We start from the raw sequence: 19,874 nt of genomic DNA on the forward strand, positions 1-19,874 counted from the left end.
TTTATGTCTGACTCTGGGTAAATGGACTGTGTGGCCAGTGTTGTTTTTTCCATTATCTATAATAAACGTACTCTGAAGTACATTCAGCTTTAGCTGTAATGGTATTCGCTGGCGTAAACACAAATAGACAACTTAATGAGCCATGTGCTTTAACTTTAAAACCATTTTTGCTACCATTGCATCTCATCAGAAAAATAGAAAGCTAAAACATTATGGGGAGCCATTCACCTTTACTGAAAATAATTTGGAAAATATAAAAGTAATATTCAGGAAAATTGCACATTCAATACACATTTTTATATTTTAACTTATTTTATTATAGTTTGAAATTGAATTGTGAGGTAATGTCTTTATAATGACACAATCTTTTTTTTTTTTTCAATTTTGAAGGAAATGGTTAAGGATGTTTGATGGGTCTTTTAGAAGATGTGTGAATGCTAATGTAACTTTACAGTGTTGTCATTATAGAGTCAGATATCTACAATAAGACAAATTATATTAGAGGGATATTGCGCCTTTTGTAATATTTTGGCACTTAAAGTCTGTTAACCAGTTAAAAGCTGTATGATCAAAATGCAAAATACAAATATATTTTGTAACATCAAAAGTTTGCTTATTAGGAGTTTTAGCAGTTATTCAAGTCTCTGAAGTAATGCATGTTCTTCCCTGTTATTCTGGTTGTTGAATTTGGCATTTTGGGTGTGACAGGTTGTTTTGGGCTTTGCCTGTAGACATACATCAACATCTACTGTTCTCTGGGTGAAACCCTGCTCAAGTTTCCTATTGCTATTTTTACCCATTGGTAGTTTAACTGAAAAAGGAAGCTACTTTATTCCATGGCATGACAAGCATTTCTAAAAACGTCATCTTTTTCCTGTAGGTTTTCTGAACCGCCGCTACTTCTGGTGTCTCTGGATGGATTCAGGGCAGAATACATGGAGGCCTACAGCAGCCTGCTTCCTGTCATCAACAAACTCAGTATGTCAGAGTCTGACCCTGACTATAGAATTATGTCTGCCATATCTGTTAGGGGCATCTAATGAACATTTTTAATTTACTTGTGTTTAAAATGTCTTAACATTTGTCAGTCTGATAAATGAATGAGTCAAATTCATCTTATAAGAGAATTGGTGTATTAAAACCAACTGATGCATCTCTTCATAAAGTGAAGTAGGATGAATTATAATACTCATTGGTCTAAACCAGTGGTTCTCAACTCTTTTTCACTCCAAGGCCCCCCATTGTCCACAACAATATTCCAATATTTCCCCCATGTAGACTAATAGGTTTCTTCTGGTACATCTGCTGTAATAATACAGTTTTTTTTTAAATGACCAAAACTAGTAGCATCCATATATTAAAACAAGTCATAATAATTCATAAGTATAATTAAGAGTAAAATAATTATGTTTTAGAATTCCAGAGATTTTAAGAGCCGAATTAAATGACCAAAACTAGTAGCATCCATATATTAAAACAAGTCATAATAATTCATAAGTATAATTAAGATTAAAATAATTATGTTTTAGAATTCCAGAGATTTTAAGAGCCGAATGTCCTTCAGGAATCTTACTCTTTTACTTAACAAATTTCTATGAATTTTCTAGTCGTTCATGATTTACTGGATAAGTACTTTTATTGTTTACTCACAAATTTTACCAGATAAAATGTTGTTGAGTTTGACATAACTAGAAAATGTAACTATTAAAACTATTAAATTATACATAACTATTAAAATCCCAATTGCATTTAAGATCTTATTCATTTGCATGTCTTTTCCAGGTCTAGAAGTCATATTTTTTAAATTAGGCTACTTCATATATCCAGATTTTTTCTGTTTTTTGGTTGTTTTGTCTTATTTAAAAAAAGTCATCCTGAATCCCCCTTGAAAGGTTTGTGAGGTGGGCCCCCTGGTTGTGAACTACTGGTATAAATTAAAGGGGTCATATGACGTTGCTAAAAAGAACATTATGTTGTGTATTTGGTGTAATGAAATGTGTTTATGCGGTTTAAGGTTCAAAAAACACATTATTTTCCACATAATGTACATTATTGTTGCTCCTCTATGCCCCGCCTTTCTGAAATGGGTCGATTTTTACAAAGCTCATCGGTCTGAAAAGCAAGGTGTGCTCTGATTGGCCAGCTATCCAGTGTGTAGTGGGGACATAATTACTGATTGTAATGACTTATACTGTGTTTTTACGCTTTGCTTTGCGTATTGCGCCGCGTAAACATAAAACCATGTCTGCATTTGTGATCGGAGAAATGCCAAACAATAAGTGCTACTCTACACTGCTCAAACTCGCGTTTGAATCATCAGTGGCAAATTCTTTAAATATAAAAAAATGTACTTACAGGCTGTGAGTCAGAAGCGCCAGACTGTCCTTGCAAAGTTGGAACTGCACCACTTTATAGAACAGCCTTTGAGCACAGACCCATTGTAGGCTACTCTGCAGGTTCAGGAAACAGTCCTCCATAAAATGCGTCTCACACTGCGGGCTAGAGTGAGCGGTGGCGGGCTTGCGGCAACCACATGTGACGACCCCGGGCTGGACTCCACTTCGTCCACGGTGAAAGACTTTACAGATCTTCTTTATTCACCAAGAGCTTGTAACACTTCAAAGAGAAAGGAAAACTTGAAATCGCATCATATGACCCCTTTAATGTAAAAAAAAAAAAAACATTTAAGATTCGGTGGTTAATCTCATCTTGTTTCTTCAGGGAAATGTGGGACCTCCACACCGTATATGCGACCTGCTTACCCCACCAAGACCTTCCCAAATCATTACACCATAGTGACAGTAAGTGACAGGTAGAAATTAAACCACAATTGCTCTTAGAGAACTACATATACATGTCAAAATGTAATGGCCATTATCATTTTTGCTTTCTTTAGTAGACAGTTTTTATGTGTTTGATTTGAATCACTTACTGTTTACATCAGTGAGGATAAGACTATCAGTTTTATTAAGTGTTAATTTTGGACTCTGGTTTTAGAGTAACCGTCCAGTTTATTATTTGAACCTCAGTAGTTGTTAGTTGTGCCACCCCTTTTTTTTGCAGTTCCTATAAAAAAAGGCTGACTAAGTCAATTAATGTCAGTTCCAATGTTAATTTGCTTTGCTCCTGTTTTCTAATGAGTGAAATAATGCTTTTTTATGTTTTTTTTTTTTGCAGGGTCTGTATCCAGAATCACATGGAATTGTGGACAATAAGATGTATGATGTCACTCGCAATGCCTCTTTCAGTTTGAAAATTGATGAGAAATTCAACCCTGCATGGTACCAGGGTGAACCAGTGAGTATTTAACACATCTGCAATAATCTAGATTTGTGATGATCTGCTTAATAAAGATTAGAGAATTTTCTTGTGAAATCTTTAAACTCAATTTACATCCCCTTAGTTTGAATTTATTTATTTGTTTAGAAAGGTCTGGATAAGTAACTTAACTGATAACTAATTTGTTAGGATTTAGTGGGTAAATGTTAAGATAATTAACCATGGTTAATTATCATATTCTAATGGAAATAGAGTCATTACCATTAACAGTTACCTACTGTACATGACATTAAAATAATTAATTCACAACAAGATAAAAGCACTGCTTGTCGGGGTTCCAAACACTCTTTTTATTCTACTGTTAGTATTGGGATCCTGTGTAACTCTTCCTGTTTTTGCTTCTTGTGGGTTATGTTTCTGGAGTATAATGTCAGGAGCGTGTAATTTCTGTTTATAATCCTGGTGTGGGATCCTACGCTCCAGAAACAAAACCCACTAGGCCTCAGTTTATGTCTGTTCGCCATGTGTTCCTCTCACCCCGCTTTCTTGTTTGCCCTGTCACTACAGTAGTTCATTTGCCACACTTGTCAGATGTGATTTTCTTCCCATTTTATTACCTGTGTTCTCTGTACTGTGCTTGTTGGTTTTGGGTGGGTTCTCCTGTGCTCCACTCTGTGCCGTTTTGGTCCTGTCTGTATGTGAGCACTGTTTCTGGTTGTTTCCACCAGATTCTTCTGGCACAGTGTTTGCGGTCATGTCCTATTCTGTCCTGAATAGGCTCAAACCTTAAATTTTCTAATGTAATATCAATCAAAAATATTTATTTTCCCAAAAACAAAACATTCATGCAAAGATTATTTATTATAAAGACCATATTTAATCAATGTCATTGACATGCATACATATGCACCAACATCCACAACACATATGTTGGTGACCTTATGCATTTCAAGAGTTTGTCGGCCCAAAGCAAACTTGGAGTCTTCAGCTCATTATGTTCATGCAAACAGATATTGGTCCAAAGCATGGAATGCTGGTGTTTCCAGAAGGCTTCTTACTTACTAGCAAGGTTTCCTTGATCAATCAGAAAGACCATGCTGGTTGACTATCATTTCTAGCAGTCAGACCAGCATTAGCCAACCTAAACCAACTTGGAAATTCATGAACGCTGGAAATCTTTGTTAACCCAATGAAAAATATGCTGTTCAATTTCGGAAATATCACAGTCGGTCTTGGACTGTGACGACATAGTTTTTAAATAATACATCCTTACAAATTTATGTTTGATGACCCATCAATTTCACCTTAGCTATTATTGATGTATTTTAAGAGATCATCAACCCAGAACAAATTTTGAGTCTTTAGCGCATTATGTAAACAGGAGTTGGTGCCCAGCATGGGATTCTGGTTTCTCCAGTAGGCTTTTTAGCTAGAACAATCAAGGTTTTCTTAATGATAAGCTTCATCAGAAAGACAAATGCTGGTTGACCATCATGTTTAGCAGTCAGACCAGCATTAGCCAACCTAAACAAACCTGGACATCCATGAATGCGTCCAGAAATCTTAGCAAATCCAATGCAAAATATGTTTTTCAGAAACGTCACAGTTGGACTGTGACCATCATAGTTCAATAACACACCCTTTCAGATTCCTAGTTGATGAGTCTCACATAGGCACTGTTTGAAGAGTCCTGATGTTCTTTTGGATCACAATCTTCTGGCCAAGGGTCAGAAATATCTGGTACCTGATGGAGCAGCTCCTGCTGTTGGTGATGTTTCATCATATACTCATCTGAACTGCCAGAATTCAGAGTGATGGAGTGGAATGTTCTTCAAGTTCATGTGGTAGAATTCATCCAGATTTCTTGCTGTATCAGGGTGGAACGAAAGGAAAGTCACACCCATCTTCTGGCAGCACCCTTATCATGTTTCTCTTTAGAGTTTGCCAAGATAGCTGTTTGGGGTTAATGCAGATGTTTAACTCAAATGATGCAACCAAATTAAGAGCATACGTGGATTAAAACTTACAAGTGATTACTAAACCCTTAGTGTGAACTTTACATCCTAATTTAAGAAGGACCTTTCAAATGACTTGTGCAAAACGCAACATATAGTGGTGACCTTACCATCTGTTTCAGACTTGGAATCTTCTGCGCATGTAAGCAGATGTTGTCCCCACCCCAGTATGAGATGCTGGTTTCTCCAGCAGGCTTATTAACTAGCTTGAACCAGCAAGGGTTCCTTGATCAACCAGCTTCATCAGAAAGACCATGCTGATTGACCATCATTTCTACCAGTCAGACCAGCCAACCTAGATCAACATGGGAATTCATGAATGCTTCCAGGAATCTATGGAAATCCAATACATTTGGGCTTAGATAATTCTTCAATAACACATTACTTCAAATTCCTGTTTTATGACCCATCATTGAGCCTAAAGCTTTGTTTAAAGAGGCATGATGTTCTTTTTGATCACACTATTTTGGACAAGGGTCAAAACCCTCTTGAACCTGATGGAGCCATTGCATTATCTTACATTTGGTCTTTTATTGTCATGATAAAGTGTGATGGAGTGGAACTTCTTCTACCACAAGTTTTTTTTGTGGTATAATTCTTCCAATTTGCTTTCTATATGAGGGAGGGACAAGAGGAAATTCCAGTACCAACCTGATCATCTTTCTTTTCAGCGTTCACCAAGATATCTGTTTGGCGGTAATGAAGGGTGGTGAAGAGATGTTTTACTCAAATGGCGCAACTAAATTAAGAGCATACTAGGATTAAAACTAACAAGTAATTACTAAGCCCCTAGTGTGAACTTCACATCCTAATTTAAGAAGGACCTTGTGCAACCTGCATTGGCATGCATGCATTGGGATTAACATCCAAAATGCAACATACACTGAACAAAATTATAAACGCAACACTTTTGTTTTTGCCCCCATTTTTCATGAGCTGAACTCAAAGGTCTAAGACTTTTTCTATGTACACAAAAGGCCTATTTCTCTCAAATATTGTTCACAAATCTGTCTAAATCTGTGTTAGTGAGCACTTCTCCCTATTGTTGTGCCATTCATCCACGACCATCACCTCATGTTGCAGCATGATAATGCACGGCCCTATGTTGCAAGGATCTGTACACAATTCCTGGAAGCTGAAAGCATCCCAGTTCTTGCATGGCCATTATTCTCACCGGACATGTCACCCATTGAGCATGTTTGGGATGCTCTGGATCGGCGTATACAACAGCGTGTTCCAGTTCCTGCCAATATCCAGCAACTTCGCACAGCCATTGAAGAGGAGTGGACCAACATTCCACAGGCCACAATCAACAACCTGATCAACTCTATGCGAAGGAGATGTGTTGCACTGCGTGAGGCAAATGGTGGTCACACCAGATACTGACTGGTTTTCGGACCACCCAATACAGTAAAACTGCACATTTTAGAGTGGCCTTTTATTGTGGCCAGCCTAAGGCACACCTGTGCAATAATCATGCTGTCTAATTAGCATCTTGATATGCCACACCTGTGAGGTGGATGGATTATCTCGGCAAAAGAGAAGTGCTCACTAACACAGATTTAGACAGATTTGTGAACAATATTTGAGAGAAATAGGCCTTTTGTGTACATAGAAAAAGTCTTAGATCTTTGAGTTCAGCTCATGAAAAATGGGGGCAAAAACAAAAGTGTTGCGTTTATAATTTTGTTCAGTGTATGTTGGTGACCTTAACGTCTATTGCAAAGTTGGAGTCTTTAGCACATTGTTTATGTAAACAGATGTTGGTCTCCAACATGAAATGCTGGTTTCTCCAGCAGGCTTCTTAACTAGCTTGAACTAGCAAGGTTTCCATGACCAGCCAACCTTTCAAATTGGGAATTCACGAATGCTTCCAGGAATCTTTGGAAAGCCAATGCAATTGGGCTTAGATTGTTACTGTCATAATTCTTTAATAACAGATTACATTTACATTTATTCATTTAGCAGATGCTTTTATCCAAAGCGACTTACAATTGGACAGATCCCTTCAAATTACTGTTTAATGACCCATCCTTGAGCCTCAGGAAAGCACTGCTTGAAGAGGACTGACGTTGCTGATCCTGTGGAACCTGATGGAATTGCATAGACTTGCATTTGGTTTTGTTGTCATTATGAGTGGAATTTTCTTCCCAACTGTTTTCTGTATCAGGACAGCACAAGAAGAAAGTCTGGTACCACCCGTGTCATTCTCTTCAGAGTTCAGCAAGACAGCTGTTTTGGGGAAAACACAGATGTTTAACACTCGGCAACCTATTCACATTTGCAATCAAATGGGCAGCAAATGGTCAAAAAATGCCAGAGCACAAGGTGTTTCTGTGGTGGGCAGCTGAAATCGTGAACATCCAAGATCTATAGCAAAGTTTTTGTTTTCCTGATTAACTTTCCTATATCCTAGTTGGTAATGGACAGGGTTTTTGAAGTTCCTCAAACTCCTCACTGGGAACACAGGTTCCTTCTGCGCCATGCCCTTTTGCTTTGCCCCGTCCATGGTGCTGAAATGATGCAGCGTAAAACCTTCTAGTAGGAGATACTGGGATTTGCTTTTGAAAAGAGGCAGCAGTTGGCATTTGAGACTCAAACTAATGGTGATTTAAATGTGTGAGGCATTCACATTCAGTGGTAGCTGTGTTACATTGAAGACTAGGTTAGTATCCATCCTATTGGCTTTTACAGTAATTACAGAGACTGACTTTGTGGTTTCTGACTTTAGGCGTGCATGCTTGAATTTTTAGAGCTTCTTCATGACCATATGTACTAGCGACCATTTTAGTTTCTAATTTTGTCCTTACAAATGAACTGTGATTGAATGAAACAAGATTGCCAGTTCCTCAACCCAGGGTGATTATAGTTAACAAAAACTCAAAACATAATAATATCTTCATTACTTGAAATAAAATACATAATAATAAAATATATATATATCACTGTCTTTGTACTGAGGCTCTCTCTCTCATCTCGTTTTTTGCAGGTGTTTGCTTTTGTAATTGTTAGTGGTGTTTTATCTTTTGTGCGCTGCATCTTTTGTCAGCACTTTCATTCAGTTGTTCCTGTGATTGTCTTTAGGTTTGGCTCACAGCCATGAAAAACAAACTAAAAACAGCTACTTTCTTCTGGCCTGGATCCGATGTGAAAGTCAATGGACATTTCCCAGATTACTGGGTGAAGTATGACAGGTACTTGGATATTTACAATACCGGATTTAAAAAAAAAAACTGTTATTAACTGGATTTTAGGGTTGATTTAAGGGTTGTGGGGACTATAATTCACATCTAAAACTAGCTATTAAGAGCAACACTTCATATTACACTAAATACAAAAGTTTGCCCCAAAGTTTGAAGCAGGTTACTTAATGGCTCTGAATATGGGCTTTTACTGAATTCAATAGAAGATATAAGTGATTTTAGAAACAGACATAAAAAATTAAGTCAAATTTTGAGCCAACAAACTAGTTCAAATTTGTCTTTCTTTAGGAACATCCCCTTTGAAAAGAGGGTGGCAAAAATCTTTGAATGGTTGCATTTACCTGAAGGAGAAAGGTAATGCTTTTTTAAAATGTATATTTACTTATTTATTTTGGTTTGATTCTGCCTACACTGTAAAAACGGTAACTTGCAATTGTTAAGGTAAAGAGCTATTTCTACCTTATTTAGCTCATAAAAATGTGTAAATTAATGTATTCAGGTTGATTAATTGACGTTAAATACTATTTTTGACTTGAATACTGTAAGTTAATTTAGATGTTATTTTTTAATTTACAGTATATTCACTCTGTTTTAGGCCAGACTTTTACACCTTATATTTCGAAGAGCCTGATTCTGCTGGTCATCGACATGGACCAATGAGTAGCCAGGTAAACTGAAGACAAACCACATGTGGAAATAATTGACAAACTTCAATGTCAGTTTAGTTTGGGGGCAAATATCTGATTTAGGATATGAAACATTAAATGAACACAATCATTGTTATTTTTTTTTGTTTTGGGTGTTAGCACTCTTAAACTGTTCACAATCAGTATGAATTCCCCTGCTTTGGATTCTACTGATGAAATGTTTGCGTTTCAAATCATGACGGATGTTTGCATTGCAGGTCATTGAGGCTTTACTGAATGTCGACAGGCTTCTTGGGATGTTGATGGATGGTCTTGAGGAAAGACAGCTGCACAGATGTGTTAACCTGGTTCTGGTCTCTGACCACGGTGAGTACTGTGTGTCTTTCCTATACACTTTAATTTGACCAAATCTGACTTTAAACGTGTATTGGCAACTGCTACAGTATAGTTTTATTTCAGGTTAAGTCAAATTTATTTGTATAGCACTTTTCACAATACACAGTGGGTCTCATTCACTAATAACTGTGTGGATTATTTTGTATCTGTATGCACAGGAGAATTCTCACGAAAAACCCACTCCTAATTCACAACACGTTCGTATGTACATGAATTTGTCATTAATCGTTCTGATTGTAGTGAATTTGGAGTATTCTAAATGAGTGGTTGCGTGCACGAGGTTAGTCATTTGCATAAAACATGCCCAAACCATCTCCATATAAGGGCTTTCGGCACACGCTTTCCTTGCAGCCTTTCATCACTCTAGTCAAACGTGCCACTGTTTGCAGACGCGCTTTCGCATACAGAAGCTTGTTTCCGACACAGAACAAAACATCTGAAAAAAATAATTGCCAGTTTTCGCAATTCTGACTTGTAAGATGTAAACTCGCAATTGTGAGGTAAAAAGTCCTCTTCACTTTTTATTAGAAGTTCGTAAATTTAGAATACATTTTTATTACGTCATTTTTGGTGAATCGTGATTTGCTCTTCAAATTTGTACACACGTTCGTACACACATTTCACGCACAAATTTGTACGTACGCATGATTAGTGAATGAGACCCACTGTTTTTAAAGCAGCTTTACAGAAATTAATGAATGTTTGTGTATAATATCTTCATGCTTTATATAACATAGTTTACATTTTGCAACGATACAAGCAATTCAAACAGTTGATATTTGCTGTATAGTTCATATTGCCCTACAGTATGTCAGTCAGTATACTGTATGTATGCGGATACAATTATACAGTATAGCCAATTTAAAGAGATGACTGCTAATATAGTCACATTTTGAAACAAAATATAAAATCAGGCAGTTGAGATTTGCTTTATGAAATGTATTGCATTGCATACCTGATAGTGAACTGTATAAAGTTGGATATAATATATATTCAACTTTACATATAATCTAAAAATATAAATGGAGTACATTTAGAAAATCACAAAATATTCAATGAATAAAGTGATTACTGACATTTCATATTTTTTGGGGAATTTCAAGTATTTTATTATTATTATTATTATTTTTAAATCTGATATGAACTTTTACCAAATGTCACAGTCAGTCAGACATTAGTAAATATTTATTGGACTTATGTATTCCCAGTTTTTATGAAAACAATTGCAGTCTGCAGTCCAATAACAGAAGTATTAAATCTGGCCATGTTTGAGCCACTGTAATATTAGAAGATAAACTTTTTGTTGGAAATTTTGGATTAGCCAGTGTTCCATAAAGCATTTATCTATTATCAATTTAAAGAGAAAAGTACTTCCGTGACTTGAAATAGCATAATAAAACAATTTAAACTAATTTTATTGCAGCCAGTTGCCTTATTTGATTTCATTTAGTTTAAATTGCTGTAGTAAAATAACTAAAACAAACTGAAAAAACAAGAACAGACATTTTAATTAAAAATTAATAAAAATGACATACAACACAAATACTGAAACTTAAAGGTCCCTTGAAGTGCCTTGAAACATGCAGCATTATTCTATGTGGTGACGTAATTTCAACTGAAACAGGAAGAGAGGGCGGGACATATTGAGCAGCCCCGCCCCCTTTTAAAATTAGCTAATAGCGTTTAGTTTATATCTGCTCGGGCCAGAGCCGTTGAGCTCGGTAAAGCCGTATTTGACAGCCACAGTCTAATAGATTACCCCTTAGATTCAATATGAAACTCTTAGTAAAACAAAATAGTGGTCATAATCATGCTGAGGCTGTGTAGTTTTAAAAGTTTTTAATATATGCAGACTCGCGCATATGATCCGCTCCGTGCGATCGCGTCTCTGGACCGGAGCCAAAGTCCGGATCAGACTGTGTGTGCTGCCGCGGTTCGCGTGAAACAATGTGAAACCAGACCTCATTTGCACCAATCAAAAGCATATTTACACTGTCTGAATCGTTCCCTATCACCTACATTGTGCACTTCGAGCCATTCACCGTACAGGAAATACTACACTGTGCAGGAAATACTACACTCTGAACAAGCGACCGATCTTAGCCGCAGCTTCAGCGTCTGTTTTATAGTGTAGGGGGCGGGCGCTTCAGCTTCTAGAGAGCGTTTGATTGGTCAGAAGATTTGATGAGAAGATGAAGTACGATGTGACGTCAAAAAAATCATTGACATTGAGCCGTTTTGGCGGAAGTGACGAACTGCAAGCTTTGAATGCTTATATCTTATAAATGCGAATTTTGTCACTGTTTTGGAGCACACTGCCTTATAGATAACCTTAAGACTAACATATTGATACTAACACCCTGCAAACTTTAATTTTGATTTCATGGGGACTTTAAAAAGTAAAATAAAAACAGAAAGTATAAAAATAATAACTAATTAAAAACGATAATAGTATCTCAATGATACGAAAATAACACCGGTTCCCACCTATCTGGGTGGGCACAGAAGTTCTTGAGCAGTGACATCTGCTTGACGTGTGTCTTCACTTGTAATTGGGGCAAATTAAAGGCGTGTGGGATTGCACATGTGTCTCCTGAGCTTGGAGTACGCCATGAGGCCTGCTAGCATGCTAATTTTGACTCTTGGGTTTTTTATTGTCTGTGCCGCTCTGCCTTTGTGGTTGGAGTGATTGTGAATACATATTGAGCTTGTATGTTTTTAACTTCTGTTGCATCATTGATGTTTAATTAGTACTCGCTCAAGAATATAATGAAAGACTTGGAGGCTGTAAGCCTTGCTGTCAGTGAATTATATGCTTTTTTGACACTTCAGTGAGAGGAAAAAAAGTTGAATGTTATAATCTACTGTGAATTAATACAGTGAGAACATCACTTGGACTTAATGTTTTTGATTCATTACCCAAAGATGTACAGTACTCACTTATTTTACTTAGAAAGAAAGAATTCATTCTGGTTTGGGTGAGTAAATCATGAGAGAATTGTTTGGGTGAACCATTCCTTTAAGCACAACTGAATGAGCAATCTGTGAAATATAGTTCATTTTGAACACTTGATTTGCAGGGATGGAAGAAGCGTCATGCAAGAAAGCTGCGTATGTCTCGGACTATCTGGAAAACATCGATGACATCATTGTCATCCAGGGTCCTGCAGCGAGAGTCCGTCCCAAACGTTTGCCTGATGAATTCTTCTCCTGTAAGCGAACAGATTTGACCCACCACACATGTCTTTGTATTTGAGGGTTTCTCCAACTATAGACACTTTTGTGTCACAGCAGTTGATTTTTATTTATTAAAACTAGCAGGTTTATGGTATAAAGGTTGCATTAGCTATAAAATGGCTTATGGTTAATTTTTGCTGGTTTTCATATATCAACGATATCATATATCATATAATATATATCATATAACGATATATTAGCTGGTTTTCAATATCTCTTGAAACATGTCAATATCTACGGAGCCCCGCACATGGCATGCAGGAAAAAAATAGTATGCTAAATTGTGTGCACGATTTACTAATTTGTTCCCTCGATTTGCTAATTCGTTCCCTCGATTTATAAATTTTGCACACGATTTACTAATTCGTTCCCTCGATTTGTTAATTCGTTCCCTCGATTTATAAATTGTGCACACGATTTCGATTTGCTAATTTGTTTCCTCGATTTATAAATTGTGCACACGATTTACTGATTCGTTCCCTCGATTTGCTAATTCGTTTCCTCGATTTATAAATTGTGCACACGATTTACTAATTCGTTCCCTCGATTTGCTAATTCGTTTCCTCGATTTATAAATTGTGCACACGATTTACTAATTCGTTCCCTCGATTTGCTAATTCGTTTCCTCGATTTATAAATTGTGCACACGATTTACTAATTCGTTCACTCGATTTGCTAATTCGTTTCCTCGATTTGCTAATTCGTTCCCTCGATTTATAAATTGTGCACACGATTTACTAATTCGTTCCCTCGATTTATATTTGTTCCCTCGATTTATAAATTGTGTGCATGATTTACTATTTCGTTCTCTCGATTTATAAATTGTGCACACGATTTACTAATTCTTCCCTCGATTTGCTAATTCGTTTCCTCGATTTATAAATTGTAAACACGATTTGCTAATTCGTTCCCTCGATTTGCTAATTCGTTTCCTCGATTTATAAATTGTGCACACGATTTACTAATTCGTTCCCTCGATTTGCTAATTCGTTCCCTCGATTTGCTAATTCGTTTCCTTGATTTGCTAATTCGTTCCCTCGATTTACTAATTCGTTCCCTCGATTTATAAATTGTGCACACGATTTACTAATTCGTTCCCTCGATTTGCTAATTGTTCCCTCGATGTATAAATTGTGCACACGATTTACTAATTCGTTCCCTCGATTTGCTAATTATTCCCTCGATTTATAAATTGTGCGCACGATTTACTAATTTGTTCCCTCGATTTGCTAATTGTTCCCTCGATTTATAAATTGTGCGCACGATTTACTAATTCGTTCCCTCGATTTGCTAATTATTCCCTCGATTTATAAATTGTGCGCACGATTTACTAATTTGTTCCCTCGATTTGCTAATTCGTTCCCTCGATTTATAAATTGAGAGAACGAATTAGTAAATTGTGCGCACGATTTAGCAAATCGAGGGAACGAATTAGCAAATTGAGGGAATGAAATAGTAATCGTGTGCACGTTTTAGTACATCGAGGGAACAAATTAGTAAATTGTGCGCTCGATTTATTTATTTTTTCTTGCATGTCATGTGCGGGGCTCCGTAAATATCTGTGTAATGTGACATGAATTTATATACATTTTTACGCAAATTTCAGCCAATTTCCACTGTGACCAACAATTTTGTTCCTAGTGAAAAACTTGGGGTGAAATATGATGAAAAGTTTGGGGTCAATAAGATCTTTTTTTAATGAATTAAAATAAATAAACCAGCAAGGATCTATTAAAATGATCAATAGTGACGGTAAAAATGTAAATTTTTGCAGATAAATTCTGCTGCAAATGCTGTTCTTTTTAAGGTGCATAATTGTTTTCAGCATTGATAAAAAAAAATTAATAATAATGTGTTTTTGAGCAGCAAATCAGCATATTAGAATGATTTCTGACTCGATTTGTTAATTCGTTCCCTCAATTTATAAATTGTGCACACGATTTACTAATTCGTTTACTCGATTTATAAATTGTGCACACGATTTACTAATTCGTTCCCTCGATTTACTAATTCGTTCCCTCGATTTGCTACTTCTTCCCTCGATTTATAAATTGTGCGCACGATTTACTAATTTGTTCCCTCGATTTGCTAATTCGTTCCCTCGATTTATAAATCGAGAGAACGAATTAGTAAATTATGCGCACGATTTAGCAAATCGAGGGAACGAATTAGCAAATTGAGGGAATGAAATAGTAATCGTGTGCACGTTTTAGTACATCGAGGGAACAAATTAGTAAATTGTGCGCTCGATTTATTTATTTTTTCTTGCATGTCATGTGCGGGGCTCCGTAAATATCTGTGTAATGTGACATGAATTTATATACATTTTTACGCAAATTTCAGCCAATTTCCACTGTGACCAACAATTTTGTTCCTAGTGAAAAACTTGGGGTGAAATATGATGAAAAGTTTGGGGTCAATAAGATCTTTTTTTAATGAATTAAAATAAATAAACCAGCAAGGATCTATTAAAATGATCAATAGTGACGGTAAAAATGTAAATTTTTGCAGATAAATTCTGCTGCAAATGCTGTTCTTTTTAAGGTGCATAATTGTTTTCAGCATTGATAAAAAAAAATTAATAATAATGTGTTTTTGAGCAGCAAATCAGCATATTAGAATGATTTCTGAAGGATCATGTGACACTCAAAACTGGAGTAATGAAGCTTTGCATCACAGGAATAAATTACATTTAAAATATATATATTAAAAAAAATTATAATAATATTTTACAACTGGTCTAAAGTGACTATAGTTGAAGAAACACCCATTTATAAAAAGTGTTTTGTTCATTAAATGTAAGTCAAACAATGCATCTCTTCTCTTTCCCTGTATTCATCTGGCAGTTGATTATGAAGGTCTGGTGAAGAATATTTCGGTACGACCCTGTCACAACATCCCCATACCTCAATTACAGACCATATCTTCCACTTAATCATGTTGAAATCTTTATTCTGTCCTTTTTTCTTTCTGTGTTTGAAGTGCAGAGAACCTGATCAGCCGATGAGGCCGTATCTGAAGGAGCATCTGCCCAAACGGCTTCACTTTGCCAGTAACATCCGAATAGAGAGAGCACATCTCTACATGCAGCCCGGCTGGCAAGCAGCACTGTGAGTTTGAGCTTTGGGACGCCACATCTGATGCTTGTCGTGTCAAAATGAGTGCTCAAAAAATAAAATTGGTCTAAATTTAGGATTTATGTATTTGAATTGCATATAAAATGTCTATCCATTTGGATTATGCAGTTTTAAAATAAACTAATAAACTTAATGTAATTCATATTTGTCAGTCATACATATAAATGAAACAAACTGAATGTGTTTTAAATACACAATAACCAAGTTTATATATTTATTATCAATTTCTTTCAATCTCATACATTTTAACTAACTGAATATTTCTGTTAATTTTATAGCTAGCCAAATTTTAACCATGTTCATATTTGTTACTGAAAAAAAAAATGGATGTATTCTGATTCTAATTAGAATAAATGCATTTTGAGAAAAAAATTATGTCAAAATCAAATTGCTGCTAATAGATGATAAGGTAACACTTTATTTTAAGGTGTCCTCGTTACACACATTACATTTAATTACTATTATAATAACAATAAATTATGCATAATTACATGGTCGTAACCCTAAACCAAACCCTAATATTAACCCAAAGCATATAGTAAGTAGGCTACATGTAGTTAATTAATATTACCCAGTACTTAAATGTATAATTACATTGTAACAAGGATACCTTAAAATAAAGGGTTACACTTTATTTTAAGGTGTCCTTGTTACAATGTAAATATACATTTAAGTACTGAGTAATATTAATTAACCACATGTACTTACTGTATGGTTCGGGTTAGGATTAGGGTTTGGCTTTGGGTTACTTGCTTGTAATTATGCATAATTTATTGTTATAACAATAGTAAGTACATGTAACATGTGTAACAAGGACATCTTAAAATAAAGTGTTACCAAATAAAGTGTAACCGATGATAATATATTAGAATTAAAAAAATAATATGCATCACATTAATTTTAAGATTTGAAGTACACTACAAGTGCACATTCAATACGAAGCGCGTTTCTTTTAATAAGGTTGAGTAACTGCTGTTGAGATAAATGGGAATTTCACCTTTGTCCTAAATGTGCTGCTGATTGCAGCCATGTTCACACAATGTGTATCACTCATAAAAAGTTTCTAAATCTAGCAACATACAGTATACTAACGCCAAATTGTCAGCCTTCGCATAGGATTGTGAGGTCTTGAGCTCATATTGGTTTAAATCCAAGAGAAGTCTTGTGGGAAATTGTGCAGATCAATGAGAGTCTTTTTTTTTCAGTCACCATCTCTGTCATTCACAATCACTGCCAAAGACTTAATGACCCACTTCGAAGCAAAGTGGCCATCATTGGCAGCTTATTGTCTGACACCACTGTTGGGAAGTTACATAGTTAGTGACGCCACTAACTTATCTACATTTTTCCAGTGGGTGGCAAAAAAAAAAAAAAACTGAGGTCATAATCAAACACATCCGTATAATAATCCATTGTTGTTATAGAACCAAGTCATTTTAATTTCAGTGAGTCACTTTGTTAAATGAACCCATTCAGAATTCATTCACCCAAGATTTTACATCATTGTTTTGGTAGCACTCCAACTACAGCATGATTGCAAGTGTGAACTTGCTTTTGTATGACAGTTCAATAAACAAGAAATTTTGGTTACTTTAGTTACTGTCTGTTTCCTGTGGAGCCCTTAAGGGAACATGGTGATGGAAATATCTCTTTAAAACCTCTATAATTTCATAAACAAAGCCAAAGCATAATTAACTTGCTTGTGTCCAAGCAACTTGCAGTATTAATCTTTCAATGCTGAATGAATGGCCGATTTTGAATTAATTGGTTAAGTGAATGATTCAGTGACTCACTAGTCGTCACCAACTGGCATAATAATATAACTTGCAGAAAGGAAACTGGAACTGTTTTATAATGTAATATTTATTTCAATAACATTACAATTAATAGAATGTTTAGGTTAATGCTGCTGTCCAACCATGTTTAAAATGTTGGGTTAAAAATAGTGTTTAGTGGAAACCGATCTGTTGAAAAGCTATTAATGTAACTGAACTAGCAACAAATCTTTTCTTTTGTATTGTGACAAGAACATTTTTTTAGGACAGGGACAGTTCAAATGATTGAGTTATGACATTCTGATTAAAAATTGCAAGGTCAAGTTAAAAAAAAAAAAAAGTAGCTAACTAATTTTTAAAGTGTAGATTGACTAGATGAACTTTAAATTATGACCAGCTTGTAACTTGACAGGCTGCAGTTTTAAAGCTTCCCAACATTGTTACATAATGTCTGGTTTTCTCACCCACGCTTCTTTTCTTTTCACTCTAGTTATATGTAAGCATCCTGACTGGGTATTTAGCACTACAAATAGTACCGGTCACCGGGATGTTTAACAGGATTTCCTACTCTTTTAGGCCGATGTCATCAAAATCTCACTATAGCCAGGCAACCCTGATGTTAGTGTGATGCTCCACCCAAAAATGAAAAGTCTGTCATTTTCTCACCCTCATGCCATTTATTCCTGACTTTCTTTCTTCTGTTAAAAAAAAAAAAAAAAACCTTTGAAGAATGTTGATAACCAAACAGTTTTGGTTCCCATTGTAGCGAATCAGCTCAAAGGGGAAATATGAATAATTAATCATAACTAGTTATAATTAATTATAAATATTTAGATCCGCTGTAAGCATTCATTTGACCTCTCAGTGTCAAATGTCTGTTAATTCTAAGAACGTTAATTTCCTGGTTAAGGAAAATAACTTTCTTACTGTACAATACTACTCAGAGCATGTAGCAAAAATCTGCATGATTAGGGACTCCAGTTATGAGCAAACAAGGAACAACGTCAAGTGTGATACAAGTAAGACTTTATTAACTACATAAACACTTAAACTAGTCTAACATACACATACACACACACACACACACACACACACACGCATACAGTTGGTATAGGAAAAGGGTTAAAGCTTAGGCAGTAAAAAGAAGAGAAATAAAAACATGAAGCTATGGTACCATTGATATTCAGCAGATCTACAACCTGAAGGAAACATCAGTTTCTTAGTTCAAACACACCTTTGTAAAAAGGTGCATTTTCCTATGAATTAATTAGAGAACAGTCCATTTCTCTAGGCATTATGTGTCTTTCCTATGAGGAAACTGAGTGAGTTTCTCTGCCCACATTCCTTTGGGCAATAAAACCAGTGATATCAGCATTGGTTGCCATGGAACCAGAGGCCTGTTCTGCCTTTCGGAGGTGTTAGATGCATTTCGGGGGAAGGGTCCATAGACCCTCGTAATTGGCCCTTTGTTTAGGTGAGGGGGTGTTAGATATTATTTGTTAAATATAACAAATAGTTGTGTGTCTGATTGGTCCAAATGCTACACCATTAACTTCAGTTGTATAATTTTTATCCATACAGTGAAATTCAATTGAAACCGTAACTGTTTGATTAGTAAATGCTTACAGAGGTGTCAATTTTGGGTGGACTATCCCTTTAAAGCCTATCTTAACATAAAGACTGCTCTTACCGGTATTTGACAATAGCATGATTTTTGCATTGTATTGTAAGTAGTTTTGGTGAAAAGCATCTTCTAAGAACAGTGTATTCTTCTGTGTATGTCTCTTTAGATTTGCTGGGTATTCCTCCTGCCCCCAATAACGGCACACATGGCAGTTTAAACCATCTGCTGAAGAACCCACCCCACCAGCCGGTGTACCCCGCAGAGCACTCGGCACCATCGACATGCACCCATGTTAGCGGCTTCTTGCAGGACCCTCGCGGCTGCACCTGTGACTCCCTCACTGAGGCTGAGGTCAGCACTTTTAAAAGTCAAGTCACCTTTATTTATATAGCGCTTTTAACAATACAGATTGCGTCAAAGCAGCTTTACAGTATTAAATCGGAAAATAGTGTGTCAATAATGCAAAAGGACAACAGTAAACACTCAATTTTCAGTTAAAGGCAGTTCATAATTGAATTCAGTGATGTCATCATCCAGCTCAGTTCAGTTTAAATAGTATCT

The 19,874-nt window shown here is 35.9% G+C and overlaps 1 protein-coding gene across 1 annotated transcript in view; it reads left to right on the plus strand.

Annotated features, from left to right (window-relative positions):
• Positions 1 to 19,874, plus strand: part of LOC107685780 (ectonucleotide pyrophosphatase/phosphodiesterase family member 1-like) — a 47,844-nt gene that overhangs the window by 8,367 nt on the left and 19,603 nt on the right. Inside the window, exons 6-17 of the mRNA XM_016482500.1 lie at positions 881 to 978; positions 2,722 to 2,801; positions 3,178 to 3,297; positions 8,379 to 8,488; positions 8,786 to 8,851; positions 9,093 to 9,165; positions 9,402 to 9,510; positions 12,621 to 12,752; positions 15,624 to 15,655; positions 15,760 to 15,887; positions 17,154 to 17,230; positions 19,480 to 19,664. Coding sequence (XP_016337986.1) covers positions 881 to 978; positions 2,722 to 2,801; positions 3,178 to 3,297; positions 8,379 to 8,488; positions 8,786 to 8,851; positions 9,093 to 9,165; positions 9,402 to 9,510; positions 12,621 to 12,752; positions 15,624 to 15,655; positions 15,760 to 15,887; positions 17,154 to 17,230; positions 19,480 to 19,664 — 1,210 coding nt within the window. The remainder of the gene's footprint in view (positions 1 to 880; positions 979 to 2,721; positions 2,802 to 3,177; positions 3,298 to 8,378; positions 8,489 to 8,785; positions 8,852 to 9,092; positions 9,166 to 9,401; positions 9,511 to 12,620; positions 12,753 to 15,623; positions 15,656 to 15,759; positions 15,888 to 17,153; positions 17,231 to 19,479; positions 19,665 to 19,874) is intronic.

This window comes from Sinocyclocheilus anshuiensis, unplaced genomic scaffold, assembly GCF_001515605.1.
Source record: "Sinocyclocheilus anshuiensis isolate Anshui unplaced genomic scaffold, SAMN03320099.WGS_v1.1 scaffold617, whole genome shotgun sequence".
NCBI lineage: Eukaryota > Metazoa > Chordata > Actinopteri > Cypriniformes > Cyprinidae > Sinocyclocheilus > Sinocyclocheilus anshuiensis.